At 44.3% G+C, this 14,277-nt stretch overlaps 1 protein-coding gene across 1 annotated transcript in view; it reads right to left on the minus strand.

Moving 5' to 3' along the window:
• The window catches only part of LOC103604564 (insulin receptor), a 118,130-nt gene that overhangs the window by 26,908 nt on the left and 76,945 nt on the right, over positions 1 to 14,277 (minus strand). The window contains exon 3 of the mRNA XM_008589138.1: positions 3,850 to 4,171. Coding sequence (XP_008587360.1) covers positions 3,850 to 4,171 — 322 coding nt within the window. The remainder of the gene's footprint in view (positions 1 to 3,849; positions 4,172 to 14,277) is intronic.

The following is a 14,277-nucleotide window of genomic DNA, read 5'->3' on the forward strand; positions in this document are numbered from 1 at the left end:
GCACCTGGCACCTGGGAAACAAAGATCACCATTCATCGCTAGGATGATCACTTTGTATGAGTGGAGTCATTGTTACAACTGCTGTTCCTTCCACACCCCTGTGTGTTCAGCCCTTCAGAATCATTTTTGTGACTGTGGTATAATAAAGAATAGATCTGGTCTTTGTCCCAGTTCCTGGCATAGAGCTTCAAAAACCCTTGGAATTTCCTGAGTGATAAGAATGTCTTTGTTAGGAGTGTTTTACATGTTGAGGTGACATGGGGTCAGCCAGCCCCTAAATAGCTTTGGCATGGGAGCTGGTCCCCAGAAAGATCAACCATGTGACTAGAGATTTGGGGTTTTCACCCACCTGACCTCCAGGGAGGAGGGAGGGGGCTGAAGATGGAGTTCAATCACTTGCCCAATGAGTCAATCAATGACGCCAATGGAATGAGATGTCAATAAAATCTCTGGACACCAAAGCTCAGTGGAGCTTCCTGATGGTGAACACATCAATGCATCAAGAGGGTGATGAGCTGTGATTCCACAGGGAAAATACGTAGAGGTTCTATGTCTGGGGCTCTCCCAGACCTTGCCCTGTGTGTATCCTTTATAATAAGCTATAATGGTAAGTATAGCAGGTTTATTTTAATTCTGCGAGTTGTTCTAGGAAATTATCAAACCCCAAAGGGTTTGTGGAAACCCCCAAATTCATAGCCAGTCAGTCAGAAGTGTGGGTGGCCTGCGGACCCCCAAAGTGCAGCTGGTGTCTGAAGAGCAGTCTTGTAGAGGACTGAAGCTTGAACCTGTGGGGTGTGATGCTCATGCTGGTTAGTATCAGAATTGTACCTCAGTGCACCCAGCTGGTGCTAGAACAGCTGGGGTGAAAACAGAATAGTGACCATATGTTTGGGTTTTACTGCCCTACACTTATTATGCAGCAAGTGATACCCTAAGCCAGGGTTGGCAAACCATGGCCCACAGGCCAAATCCAGCTGGCCACCTGTCTTTGCAAACGTTCTATTGGAACATGGCCACATCCATTGGGTAGTGTACCATCTAAGCCTGCTTTTGCACTACAAAGGCAGACTTGAGTAGCTGCAACAGAGACCATATGGCCCTCAGAGCTGAAAATATTTACTATCTGGCCATTTGCCAGCCCTTGCTCTAAGCTGCAGGTACACATAATTGAACAAAACAGATCATCTACTTTCCCAGTGGGAAATTCCAAGTGGTCACAAGTTCTCTGAAGTTCTTTGCAGCCTCTCCAACAAGAAGTGGAGTCTATTTTTGCACTTATTGAATCTGGGCTTGGCCAATGTGACTTGCTTCAGACAATGGGATATTAGCAGAGATTTGAAAAGTACATGTAGATTGAAGCATACCTTTCCTGGCTCTAGGAGGAGAGAGACCTCAAGGAGAGAGGCCCCAGATGCCCACCTACAACATGAGAGGCTATCGTAAACCATCCAGCCATAGCTAAACTGGCCCAGGCTGGACAAACCCCCAGTCAACCCCCAAAATCATTAGAACTCATAAACGAGTATTTTAAGCCACTAAGCACTGGAACTGTTTGTTACGCAGCAAGAGCTAACTGATATATTCATGAAGTTTATGATTTGGTTGGGGAGAATAAATACATTGACAACAAAAATATCAGCCAGGAAGAGTTAAAAATGAGTGATGTGCCTGAGAGTGAACAGATGTGTAATTCGAGTGGTCAGACAAGAGATGGATTCTCCAAGGACGTGACTTTTAAGCTACAACCTAAATGACGAGGAGGGGAAGTCGGTCATGCAAAGATAAAAGGAAAGAGCATTCAAGGGAGAGGGAAAAGCATTGTGCAAAGGCTCAGAGGAATGAATGAAGTTAGCCAGCTGGAGGAAAAGCCTATGTGGCTATGGGGACCGGGGACTGGAATAAAATGAGAACTTGAGAGCCTTGTAGGGAAGGCATTTGGATTTTTTCTAAATGTCTTGGGGAGCCACTGGAGGGTTTTAAGCAGAGACTTGGCATGATCAGATAGCCATTTTTTAAAATTCCCTTTAGCCATTGTAGCTGGACTGCAAGCAGAAAGATGAGGAAAGAGACTGTTATAGGTGACTGAGTCCAACATGACAGGGAGACAGATGGAGCTGTAGACAGATTTGAGACCTCAGTTTAACAGGAAGGTGTGAGAGAGGGAAAGAAAAGAATTAAGGGTTTGGGGTAATTCCCCCCTTCCCAAAGGATGGCCCACACCCATTGCAAACTTAACATCCACCCCAAATATCTGGTCCTTTTCATCTCAGAAAAGTGCACCTCCTGCTTTCCCCAGGTGTCTTGGGGTGACCGTAGACAATGAGGTACTTTACTGAATCCACGTGGGTTCCCAGAACTCCGCTCTGAAATCATCAAGAACTATTTCCCAGATAAGCCACCAGAATGGAAGAAAACATATCTGGCCCTCTTTGATATCAAACCACATCAGAAAATGCAACAGTACTATAAAGTCTTTCATAAAATTAAAGAAAAGCTTCAGAAGGAAAAAATACTAATTTTAAAAAAAAACGTACAAAGTAAAAATACTGCCGAGATGTGTCCTTATATTAACATCTCTCATGTTGTCTTCATCCCAGATGTCAAGGGATGTGCTGTCGATTTCTGAGGGTTTTTGTTCTGGGGGCTACATCAGTGAGAATATCAAAGACAGTTGTTATATTTCTCAGGACTTAGTTATGGTGAGGGAAAAAATACCTTTGATGTAAAGCCAATGTCTTTTAAACAAACATCTCACCGGGAGATGTTAATACCCACACTTTATTTCAAATGTGAAAAAAAGCAGAAATTAATCAAAACAAATATGATCACTTTTCCAAACTTACTGATAAACTGGCCCAAAAAAGTTCTATCTGGCATGCAGAGGTGATTCATAGAGGCCTATTTTTGGTCAACAAACCACTTGATAGGTTTTTATTAAAAATGAGTGAAACAAAACATATTGTACTTTCGGGTTTCACCAACACTAGAAAAGAGGATCATAAGAACTGAAATAAAGATTGTTTTCCTTCCCACCCTCTCCGCCCAGGGAAATAAAATTTCCCACCAGAACAGTCTCGCTTGGCTAATTCTCAAGTCTGAAGAGGAAGATTTTTACGTAAGCAGGTCAACTCAAGGCCTCCCGACGTGCGTCTGTTTCTGATTTGTTTTTGTGTTGTTTTGCGGTGGTTTTTTTTTTAGCCCTCAAACACAAAAACCAGGAAACAGATTTTTTAAACTTGGTTACAGCCCTGAGAAACTGAAATAGCTCATCTAGGAAGCTAACAACATGAACAAAAAGTCTGTGATGTGCGTAGGAAATCTGACTCATCGCCGAAGAGAGAAAACCCTACTACTTCTCACCCAAATGGTAGGAAATGATTCAATCGCACTGTTCTTCAAAGAACAGCAAAGCCCTGAGAATAATGTGAGTCTCTTCCTCCTTGAGACGGTATGTTCTGGGCTAATCTCCACACATCGTCCAGCTCCAGATTGGAAAAGACATGAAAAACCTCAGATACTTTCTTGGTGTCCAATGAGGCATCTCCATCAGTTTTAGGGTAAACCAAGAACTTCTGTCTTTATATTTTCTGTCCTAAAGCTAAGCACAGCAAGCTTAGAAATGCTATGCATGATGTTGGGAATATTTACTATCTGGTCCTTTAAAGGAAAAATTGTTGACGCCTATTCCAAACCCCAGGACCAAAACTGGAGGCAAAAATGGCATTTGAGACCAGCCACCTGACTTGTAGCTGATGAACTCTGGTTTTGCACACAGTGTCAACAGGTAACACCATCCTTACCAAACCCACATCCCTTTTGCTGCCCCCCAGACCCACCCCCAGGACTCACTTGCTGGAATTCATCGTGTACCCGGAAGGACACTCAGGGATGCACTTGTTGTTATGAATGACGTATTGGTGGCAGCCCTGCCTCCGCGAGTTCTTGCATTTATTATGAAGGTCCTGGCAGAAGCTGAAGTTCACGCAGCGCCAGTCCTGGAAGTGGTAGTACGGGGGCGGGCAGGTCTCCACGCACCTACCCTCCAGGTAGAAGTTGCGGCAGGCCACACACTTGGTGGGATCGTCGGGCTCGGAACAGTTGCCCAAGCACTCACTGTGGCAGCAAAGGCCTTCGGCAGTGCAGCCGTGGGACTTACAGATGGTTGGGCAAACTGGAGAGACAGAGAAAACACAGCTGGTCAGTGGATTTGCCCAACTCCTGTCTGCACATGCAGCAGTCCTGGACAAGGGAGAGGAAGCCAAACAAAATAATAACAATAATAGCCACACTTCTATAGCACTTGCTGCATGCCAGGCACATCTATTAAATCATTTAAGCACCCAAGGCAGTGGTGTGCTCATAAATGTTTAACAACCGCCTGAGGCAGGGCGGCCAAGAGGCCCTGACTTTCAGCATTTGCCAATGGTGTAAATACTTGTGCCATGGTCGATTTCAGGCTACCTACGTGAAGTCACTGGACATAAAGCTGGCAAGAGATACACAGTAGCACACCACCAGATAGCACTTTCACTAATAGATACAATGTATACTCATATATCTACTATAGACGCAATAATAGTAAATAACCTTAAATGCACAAATAATAGAAAAATGTAAGAAGATAATTAAGAAATGGTGAGTTTTGAGAATTCATTACCTTTGTTTTTTTAACATAACTTAATTGCAGATTCATATAATTTAATTTTTAATAATGTCTGTGTTTAACAAATAGCTTGCAAATTTCCTGCAAATTTACAGTGGGCTCCAGCACCCCATTGTACCCCAACTGTGAAGTAGATACATTGTTTTCAAAAAACTTTTTTTATTGTAACTGAGTTGATTTTACCTATCTGTGGGATATAGAGTCGAATATCAACACCTGTGCGCAATATGTGATGCTCAAATCAGGATAATTAGCATATTTGACATTTTACAATGTAATTGTTTTTCGTGGCCCTTTACCAATTCCTCTCTTATCCCCTCCCCTTTTCCCACCTACAGTAGCCTCAGTTCTGTTCTCTCCTTTTGAAAGTTCGACATAGTATTGTGATTGTTGTACCTTTCTTTCTTTCTTTCATTTGTTTATTTTTTAGCTCCCACTTATGAGTGAGGACGTGTGGTATTTCTCTTTCTGTGCCCGGCTTATAGACACATTGTTATCTCCATTTTGTCCATTTTACAAATGGGGAAACCAAGGCACAGGGAGGTTAAGTAACTGGCCCAAAAGCTATCGATTGCTTCAACAGACATTTGCTTGCACGGATCTAGATTCTGTAGCCACTGCAGGGGAAAAAGGCGGGCGAAGACCCTGCCTTTGGGGGCACAAAGTCTAATGGAGGAGGCATATTAGTTATCTAAATAGGCCAATGTGCAATTGCACATGCTGGGTGGTAAGGGGAGGTGACATTTCTGCTGCAACCTGAAGGATGAAAAAGAGTGAATGGAAAGAAAGAAGGCTCTTCAGGTGAGGGCAGGGCCTGAGCATACAATTTGAGGCTGGAGGGATTTTTTGTTTTGATGAAACTGAATTTGTCCTCTGAAGGCTGGACTCCACCCTGGCTTGTACCAGCAGCTTATCACACGTGCCTTTTCTCCCGATGTCTCACTACTCACTTCCTAATTACCTCTTGATTTCGGTGCCTCGGCATCTGGCCTGTGCCCTACCTTTCCCAGGCTGTCAGCAAACTCGTCCCTGGACAGACAGCTTTTCAGCCCTCGGCCATGTGCATGGCCTGTTCGAGAAGGCGCTTTCTTCCCTCACTCCCTGCACAGTTTGAAAGGTGATTTGGAAGCCGGCGAGTGTTATTCACCCCAAATCCTCAGGCTCTATGATTGTCGCGGTGAACTTTCCCCGCACCAAGTGGATCCCCCCAGCTGGACCAGGCAACAAAAGTGGCCCTGGAAGCTGCGTCTGTGTGTATGAGCAGCACTGTCTGATCCCACTTTCGGCGACAACGGAAATGTTCTCTCTCTGCTCTGTCCAGCACAGCAGCCACTTCTGCCCTGTGGCTACTGAATGTGGTTGGTGCAACCGAGAAACCAAACTTTAAAAAAAAATTCTGATAAAATATACACAGCATAAAATTCACCATCTTTTTTTTTATTTTTTATTTATTTATTTATTTTGTCCTTTCTGAGACCAGCCGCACTGCGCTCAGCCAGTGAGCGCTGTGAGTGCACCAGCCATCCCTATATAGGATCCGAACCCGCGGCAGGAGCGCTGCTGCACTCCCAGCGCCGCACTCTCCCAAGTGCGCCACGGGGCCGGCCCAAAATTCACCATCTTTACAATTTTTAAGTGCACAGTTTTTTCAGTGGCATTGAGCACATTCACATTGCTGTGCAGCCATCACCACCATCATCCCCAGAACTTTCTCATCTTCCCAAACTGAAACTCTGTCCCCATAAAACACTCCCTCCCCATCCCCCTTCCCAGCCCCTGGCACCCGCCATTCTACTTTCTGTCTCTATGGACCTGATGACTCTAGGGACTTCCTATGAATGGAATCACGTAGTGTTTGTCCTTTTACATCTGGCTTATTTCACTGAGCACAGTGTCCTCACGGTTCATCCACGTTGTGGCACGTATCAGAATTTCCTTCCTTGTGTATATTCATTCATCTGTGGATGGACACTTGGGTTGCTTCCACTTTTTAGCTATTGTGAATCACGCTGCTATGAACATGGAAGTACAAACATCTCTTTGAGTCCCTGCTTTCAATTCTTTTATGTATATACCCAGAAGCAGAATTGCTGGATTATATAGTAATTTTATATTTAATTTTCTGAGGAACAGCCACATTGTTTCCCACAGCAGCTGCACAGGTTCCACCGTTCCCTAACAATGTACAAGGGTTCCAGCTTCTATGGAAGAGCCAAACTTGTAACTGCATTTCATTTTCATTCATTTTAATTGCATTCAATTTTAATAGTCACAGGTGGCTACTGGCTCCTATATAGGACAGCTTAAGGTTAGAGAATAAAAACAAACTCCTTTCCAAGGCCTTCAGGCCCCCTGGGGTCTAGTCTCTACCAGCCTCACTATGCCCTTCTTTCTGCCCCTCACACATCCAGGCTCAGTGCCACCTCAGGACCTTTGCACATGCTATCTGGCTGGCCAGAGCACCCGACCCTCTGTATCCTCGTGGCCAGCTCCTTCTTGTCCTTCAGGTTTCAACTCCTTACAAAGTGCTTCCCTGACCTTCCCAGCAGAAGTTGCCCCTCCTTCTCAAACCACATTCTAACACGTTATCTTATTACATTCTCCTTACAGCACTTATCACTCTTAAAAAATGATCCTGGGTGCTTTTGATTGACTGTCTAGAGGGGAGTCCTAGGGGGCAGGGCCATGTGTGTTCCCCATTTAGTGCACCCACTCCTAAAACTGGGCCTGGCACCCATAGGAGCTTAGCAGACATGTGTCCTTTTAGATAGAGGGAGAACCTTGGATGAGTTCTGGAGCCACTGGCTAAAAATTGGGGACTTGCAACTGCTCCAAAATCCTTCCTCCTCTCTCTAAACGGACACTGTCTGCTGAGCTCCTTCTGGGTGTCAGGTACAGTTTCAGGCTCCAGAACTTACCCAGGGGCTCCCAGTTGCAGGAGTTCCACAAGCCCCCTGGAAAATTACACGCAATATCTGGAGTGTATATGCACATGTGCATACTTTGATGTTTTTACATGGATCCAAAAAGAACAAAGAAGCTCTAAGAGGAGCAGGATGAAATGCCGAGGAGACACCCACCAATGTCTGTGGGGTTTTTTTTAGGGCTTGCATGCCACTCATTAGGTTCTTACTTAATTTGAACAAATACCCTGGCAGGGAGTGGGGTAAATAACATTTTCTCTGTCGCACTGAGGCAAAAAGATGGACCTAGTTGAAAAGCAGCAGGGCCAAGACTGTAATCTCCATCTTTTGGTCTAAATCTGACATTCCTGGGCTCGAAGAATGATTGCGGTTGTCTCCAGGATCCACACAGACAAGGCTTTGGTGACAGGACACCCGCTACCACCTAAACGGACATGCCATAAAGATTTCTCTAAAGAACAAATGGCAGCCTCGGTTTTCTCATCTGTAAAATGGGGATGAGAAGAGTCCCCTACCTTCTTCTAAATGGAAGGATGTAGGCAAAACACAAGATTTTTTGACAGATACATTTTTAAGCTTGATAAAAATTAGCCAGTGGAAGTATCATTATTATCATCATCTTCAATAGTGACACATCTGTGGGAACTTGAGGGCTGAAACTCAATTGGAGGAAGTAATACAGAAGGCAGACAGCAATTACCTAGGGCCCACAAAGACCCAGCTCTCTGGCAAGGCACATGGAAGAACAGGAAGGGACCCATTTCCTGGGCAGAGGCCACACCAGAGGGTCAGCCCTTTCATTCAGAAGAGGCGTCATCAAACACCTAACAAACACCTCTCAAACACATAAGCCTTCCGGCCTAGACAATGGCAAGAAAAATTATCCGACCCTTGCAAATGAGGTCAGAGGGTGACTACAGGACTTTTCCATCTTACACTGCAGTGCTGTCTAAGAGGCCCATCTGAGGATTATTTAATTCTCTGGCACCGGGGTTGGCAAACTTTTTCTACAAAGGGCCACAAGCAAATATTTGAGGCTTTGCAGGACATACAGTATCCGTTGAAACGACTCAACGCTACCATTGTGGTGTGAGAGCAGCCACGGACCATGTTTATGAAGAGGCACAGCTGTGTCCAATAAAACTTTATTTACAAAGGCAAGTGACCGGCCAGATAGTTTAACCACCCCTGCACTAACGAAATGTACCTGTGATCACTTTCGCTGTTTCTACTAGGGCCTAGACTCTGGGAAGTTAGACATTAACTGACACATGCATATGTTGCAAATCATTTTTATCCAGTAGAAAAGATAACCCCCAAAGATCACAGTTTTATTACAGTTTTAATGTCCTGTCGGACATTAAGCAGTCTTGTATCTAACGTTGCCATCTTACTTCAGTGATTAGAAACGCTTCTGTTTTACCATCCTGCTGTGCCCTCATTAAAGGTGAAATAAATGTGTTAACCTGTGTTTTCACTTTTTGGCATGAGTTGTCTTTTTAACTCTTTGAAGACTGTACTTTGATAACTATAAACCAACTCCACGTGTCTCCCGCTCTGTGGGGAGATGGTGACCAAAGGATACCAATTCCAATTAGCTAAGAGGAATGAGCTTTAGTGACTGCACAGAATGGTAGCTATGACAAATAATAATGCATCATATATTTTAAAATTGCTTAAAGAGTTGATTTCAAATGTTTTCAACAGCAAAAAAAAAAAAAAATCAGTATGGGAGGTGATGGATTTGTTAATTAGTATGACTTAATCATTCTACAATGTAAACCTATATTCAAACATCACACTGAACTCCATAAATATATACTATATACAATTATCATTTGTCAGTGAAAAATAGAACAAGTAGAAATGCCACTCAAGGCTACCACTTTACCCCCTAACTTAGTGGGAGTTCTCTAAATGGGTGCAGAAGGTTCCAACATCCCCTCTCTCCCCAAACTAGTCCCTCTAGCAGTTAATTGTCAAAGAGACCATAAAGAGCTCCATGTGAAGATCACAAGCAGCCCAGGGTGGAAAGTGACAAGGACGAAAGTGATGGAGCCACAAAACAGTGGCTGCCTCTGCAGGGACAGATTGCAAAGGGTGGACATTATGAAAACCATATGTTCTGCAAAATGAGAAACAGCCCCAGTAGAGAGGGGGTTGACTTTCCTCTCCCTGGGCCCCTCATCTCACCCTCTCATACACACCAGCCCAAGCGTCAGTTCTTAGCCCACTTCTGGTTTGGGTTATGGACTGTCAGCACCCGGGCTGTTGCTGCCAGAGAAGATGGCAGCCTTTTGGTGAAGATGCCAAGCGATCCAGAGCTGTCACACCTTCCAAGGACTACTGCATGCTGCATGTGCAGGGGACATCTACCCAGGCCTCCCCCCTCCAAAACTGCAAGTTCTCTGTCCATTCATCGCCCCTGCAAAGCCACTTTGGGCTGCTGCTCCAAATTTCCCCAATTCTCCCTAAAGTTTCCAGAAGCTCTCAGTTACATGAGCAGAAGCAGCCACTGCCTTTCTGAAACTTTCGCCTGGAGTGGCTTTTTCACTATACCCTGCTGATAAGATTGAAGACTAAAATTTAACTAAATTGGTGGAGGCAGAAGAAGGTAACTGTGTCAGAATCCTCTGGTGGACCCTCCAAAGTAAGTACAATGCCCCCACTAAAGGGCACTTTCTCTAGACAGAAGGTCTACAGAAACTACAACTTGCTTAAGGCAGGTGGTTCAAAGCAAAGAGACCCAGTATTTTCACTTCTAGAAACTAACCTGCAGACAGGAGAGCACATGTACACACAGACGCCTGGATGAGGATAGTCTTCACCCCATTGAACCTTAACCAGTTGTGTTTATAAGAGCGAAAAACTAAAAACAGCCTAAAGACCCATCACAAGAGACTGGGTAAATAACTGAGTGTGAATCAAGGAGGTGGAATAGTATGCAGCTGTAAAAAAAGAGATAGACCTATGAACACTGATGCTGGAATCACTTCCAAGACAGCATTAAGTGAAAAAAGCAAGGTGCACAGCAGCGTCTAAGGAGTCTAACTCATTTGTGGAAAAAACAGACACCCATTGTGCAAATGCAAAATGGGACAGCTACTTTGGAAAAGTTTGGCAATTTCTGATAAAATTAAGCATACACTTCTTAACTTTACCACACAACCTAGAAATCCCACTCCTAGGGGTTTACCCAGGTAAAATGGAAACCTATGTTCACACAAAAACCTGCATGCAAACATTGATAGAAACTACATTCATTATCACTCCACACTGGAAACAGCCCAAATGTCCCTCGGCTGGGGAATGGGTAAACACACTGTGGTACATCCATACAAGGGAATACTACTCAGCCATGAAAAGGAATAAAACACTCCTACCATGACAACATGAATCACATTTCAAATGCATTATTTTGAGTTTAAGGAACTGGTCTCAAAAGCTACACACTGTATGATTCCATTTATATGACATCCTGGAAACGGCAAAACTATAGCAACAAGGGACACAGCCCAGTGGCCCCAGTGGCTGGAACTGGGGAGGGGACTACAAAAGCATACAGGGGAATTCTGGAAATGGGAGAGCAGTGGAACCATTCTACACGTTGACTGTGGTGGTGATATACATCTATCAATTGGAATTCATAGAACTTTACACTAAAAAGGATGAATTTTACCGTATGTAAATTACACTTCAAAAATGGGGAAAAAGAAAAGGACAATTGGGAAAACCGTCCCTCTGGAAGGGACATAATAAATGTGCCCAACGTGATTTTTATTTTTTACTATGTATGTATACTACTTTTTCAAAACTGACATATATCTGAAAATCCACTTTAAAGAAAAAGCCTCTGCCAGACAATAAGCAAATGTTATTAATCAGTCCTGATTCTACCCCCCAATATTCTAGTATAAGAATAGCTAACAGGCATCATTGAGAGATTTTACAAAGCTTCTCTTAAAATCATTTTTGCCTTATTCCAAAATCAACATAAGGACTCGGGGGCATGGCATATTCTAATAATAGCTTTGTTCTTTTATGGACTACTTAATAAATAGCTGGCATTTTTTTTTTCATTCCTTCAACAAAGACAGTCAGCCCTCCATATCTGTGGGTTCTACATCTGTGAATTCAACCAACTTCGGATTGAAAATATTCAGAAAAAAAAAAAACCACACTGCATCTGTACTAAACATGCATAGACATTTTTCTGTTATGATTATTCCCTAAACAATACAGTATAACAATTATTTATATAGCGTTTACATTGTATTTGGTATTATAAATAATCTAGAGATGATTTACAGTGCATGGGAGGATTGTATAGGTTATATGCAAATACTACACCATTTTATATCACAGACCTGAACATCTGCCAATTCTTGTATCTGGGGGAGGTCCTGGAACCAATGCCCCTTGGATGCTGAGGGATGACTATATATATCAAATGCCCCAGTGTTCCAGGCACTGTAATAGACACTTGTAGAGCAGAAGAAATTGGTTCTTGTAATAACCGAACAATCATCAGAATGTAGGTGCCTACAGAAATCCCACCATTGCCCTCAAGTTCAGCCTAGCACTGTTCTCACCCCCACCAGCACCCCTTCCTTCAGCAGGAAAAGAAAACAGAAAATCTCAGAGTGCAAGAAAGTAGCAAGAAGAAATCTTGTTGGGTGAAACTTTTCTTTCAGGTACACACATCTTGTGTGCTGAGCCATAAGGTAAAATGTATTTCTTCTTGAAGATTCCAGTCATTAGGGCCGGCCCGGTGGCGCACTGCTACAGTGCGCCGCTTGGGAAGCGAAGCGGCACTCCCGCCGAGGGTTCGGATCCCACATACAGACCGGTTCCGCTCACTGGCTGAGCGAGGTGCGGGTGCAGCACCGAGGGTTGCGATCCCTTTGCCGGTCCGGTACGGGCGCGACACTGAGGGTTGCGATCCGTTGCCGGACACGAAAAAAGAGACAAAAAGACAAAAAAAAAAAAAAAAAGATTCCAGTCATTAATGTTTCAGATAACATCACCAATAATAGTAGGATAAACTGCCATGTGCTGCCTAATATTATACACTGAAAAGGGCACAATATTTGTGTAGTTTTCTTTTTAAAGGTTAATAGCCCAACTTGAGGACACTATAAAATCCCTGCCCTATACTCTTCAAAAATGGGAATGTCACGAAACACAGAAAACTAAGGAACTGTTCAGACTAAGGGAGACTTTGGACATAGCAACTACATGTGGAGTGTGACTCTAGATTGAAACCCAGAAAAGGAGAAAAAGTGATCACTGAAGAATAATATTGAGACGACTGATGAGATTCACAAAAGAGACCGGATGTTGAATCAATGTTAATTTCCTGATTTTGGTCATTGTACTGTCACTGTACAAGAGAATGTTCTTGTTCTTAAGAAACACCCACGGAAGAACTGGGGGGCATCATACCTGCAACTGACCCTCAAATGGTTCAGAAATACAAAAAAGTATACGATGTGTGTGCATACATGTATTACAGAGAAAATAAAACAAATAGGGTACAACCCTGGCAACTTTTCTGTAAACCTGAAACTGTATCAAAATGCAAAGCAACAAATTTGTCAAAAGCAAGAAGAGACAAACAGAGCCCCGTGTTCTCAATGACACGTGCTCACAAAAATGCAGCCACTCAGTTTTTTTTTTCTTTGCCTCCTTTTTAAAATTCAAATCAGTTTGTATTTTCCCAATGAAGAAGCTGCATGGTAAAAACAAAACAAAACAAAATACAAACACCACTAATGTATGTCATACATTAGCACGACATAGGTTAGTAACATTTTGTCACATCCCTTTCCAAAGCCTGTAGGTAAAAAACAAAAAACAAACCAAAAAAAAAAAAAAAAAAAAACCCTCAAGATGTATTATTCGAAAAATTACTGCTTTCCAGAAATTTCCACACGGAACCGTTGCGTCATGGGCCTGCGGGCACATTCACGACAGGGCTCAGCGGCTGTCCCTCAAAGTGTGAATTTTATAAATTCCTTAAAGTAATTTACTTTGTTTCCATTCAAAGCCTTTCTCTCCCACGCTCGCCCCCGACCCTGACCTCAGAGGTTCGAATTCCCGGAGCCAAATTCCTCCCTTTGGAACCTAGTAAATGATTTAATGGCGGGGTTGGGGGCAGGAGGTGACCTTTTGCCAGCTGGGTGGTCAGCAGCGGCTACCGCAGAGGCGTGTGTCCTTGAAGCGGGGAAGCGCCCCCTTTTCCTTCTCTGACAATATCGCCCCCCACACGTGGGGACGCCTTTAGGAATCGAGCTGCGCAGCTCTTTGGAGACATACGGCGCGTACAGAGACTAGACAAACAGCTGACTCTCAGGGGAATCTCTTCGCTTGGGCAGCCTCACGATTGGTCATTTCGGCGCGCGTGGGTGTGGGTGTGGGTGGGTGTGTCCACGGGAGCCGGCCAAATGTGTGGGTGTGTCTCCACGGGGGGCGACCCAATGCAAGCTGCGGGACTCTTCGGAGAAATACGCGCAAGCAGAGGCCAAGTAGGAGGCGGGGCTGCAGGGGCCTCCCCGTGAGGGCAGCCCTAGGATTGGTCGGCTTTAGGCGCGCGCGCGCGCGCGCGAGTGTGTGTCCATGGGGGGGCGGGCCCAGGGCGCGCGAGGCCCCGCCCCCTCCAGCCACAAAGCCCGCGGCTCCGCTCCGTGG

Source organism: Galeopterus variegatus, unplaced genomic scaffold (assembly GCF_000696425.1).
Source record: "Galeopterus variegatus unplaced genomic scaffold, G_variegatus-3.0.2 Scaffold5239, whole genome shotgun sequence".
Lineage (NCBI taxonomy): Eukaryota > Metazoa > Chordata > Mammalia > Dermoptera > Cynocephalidae > Galeopterus > Galeopterus variegatus.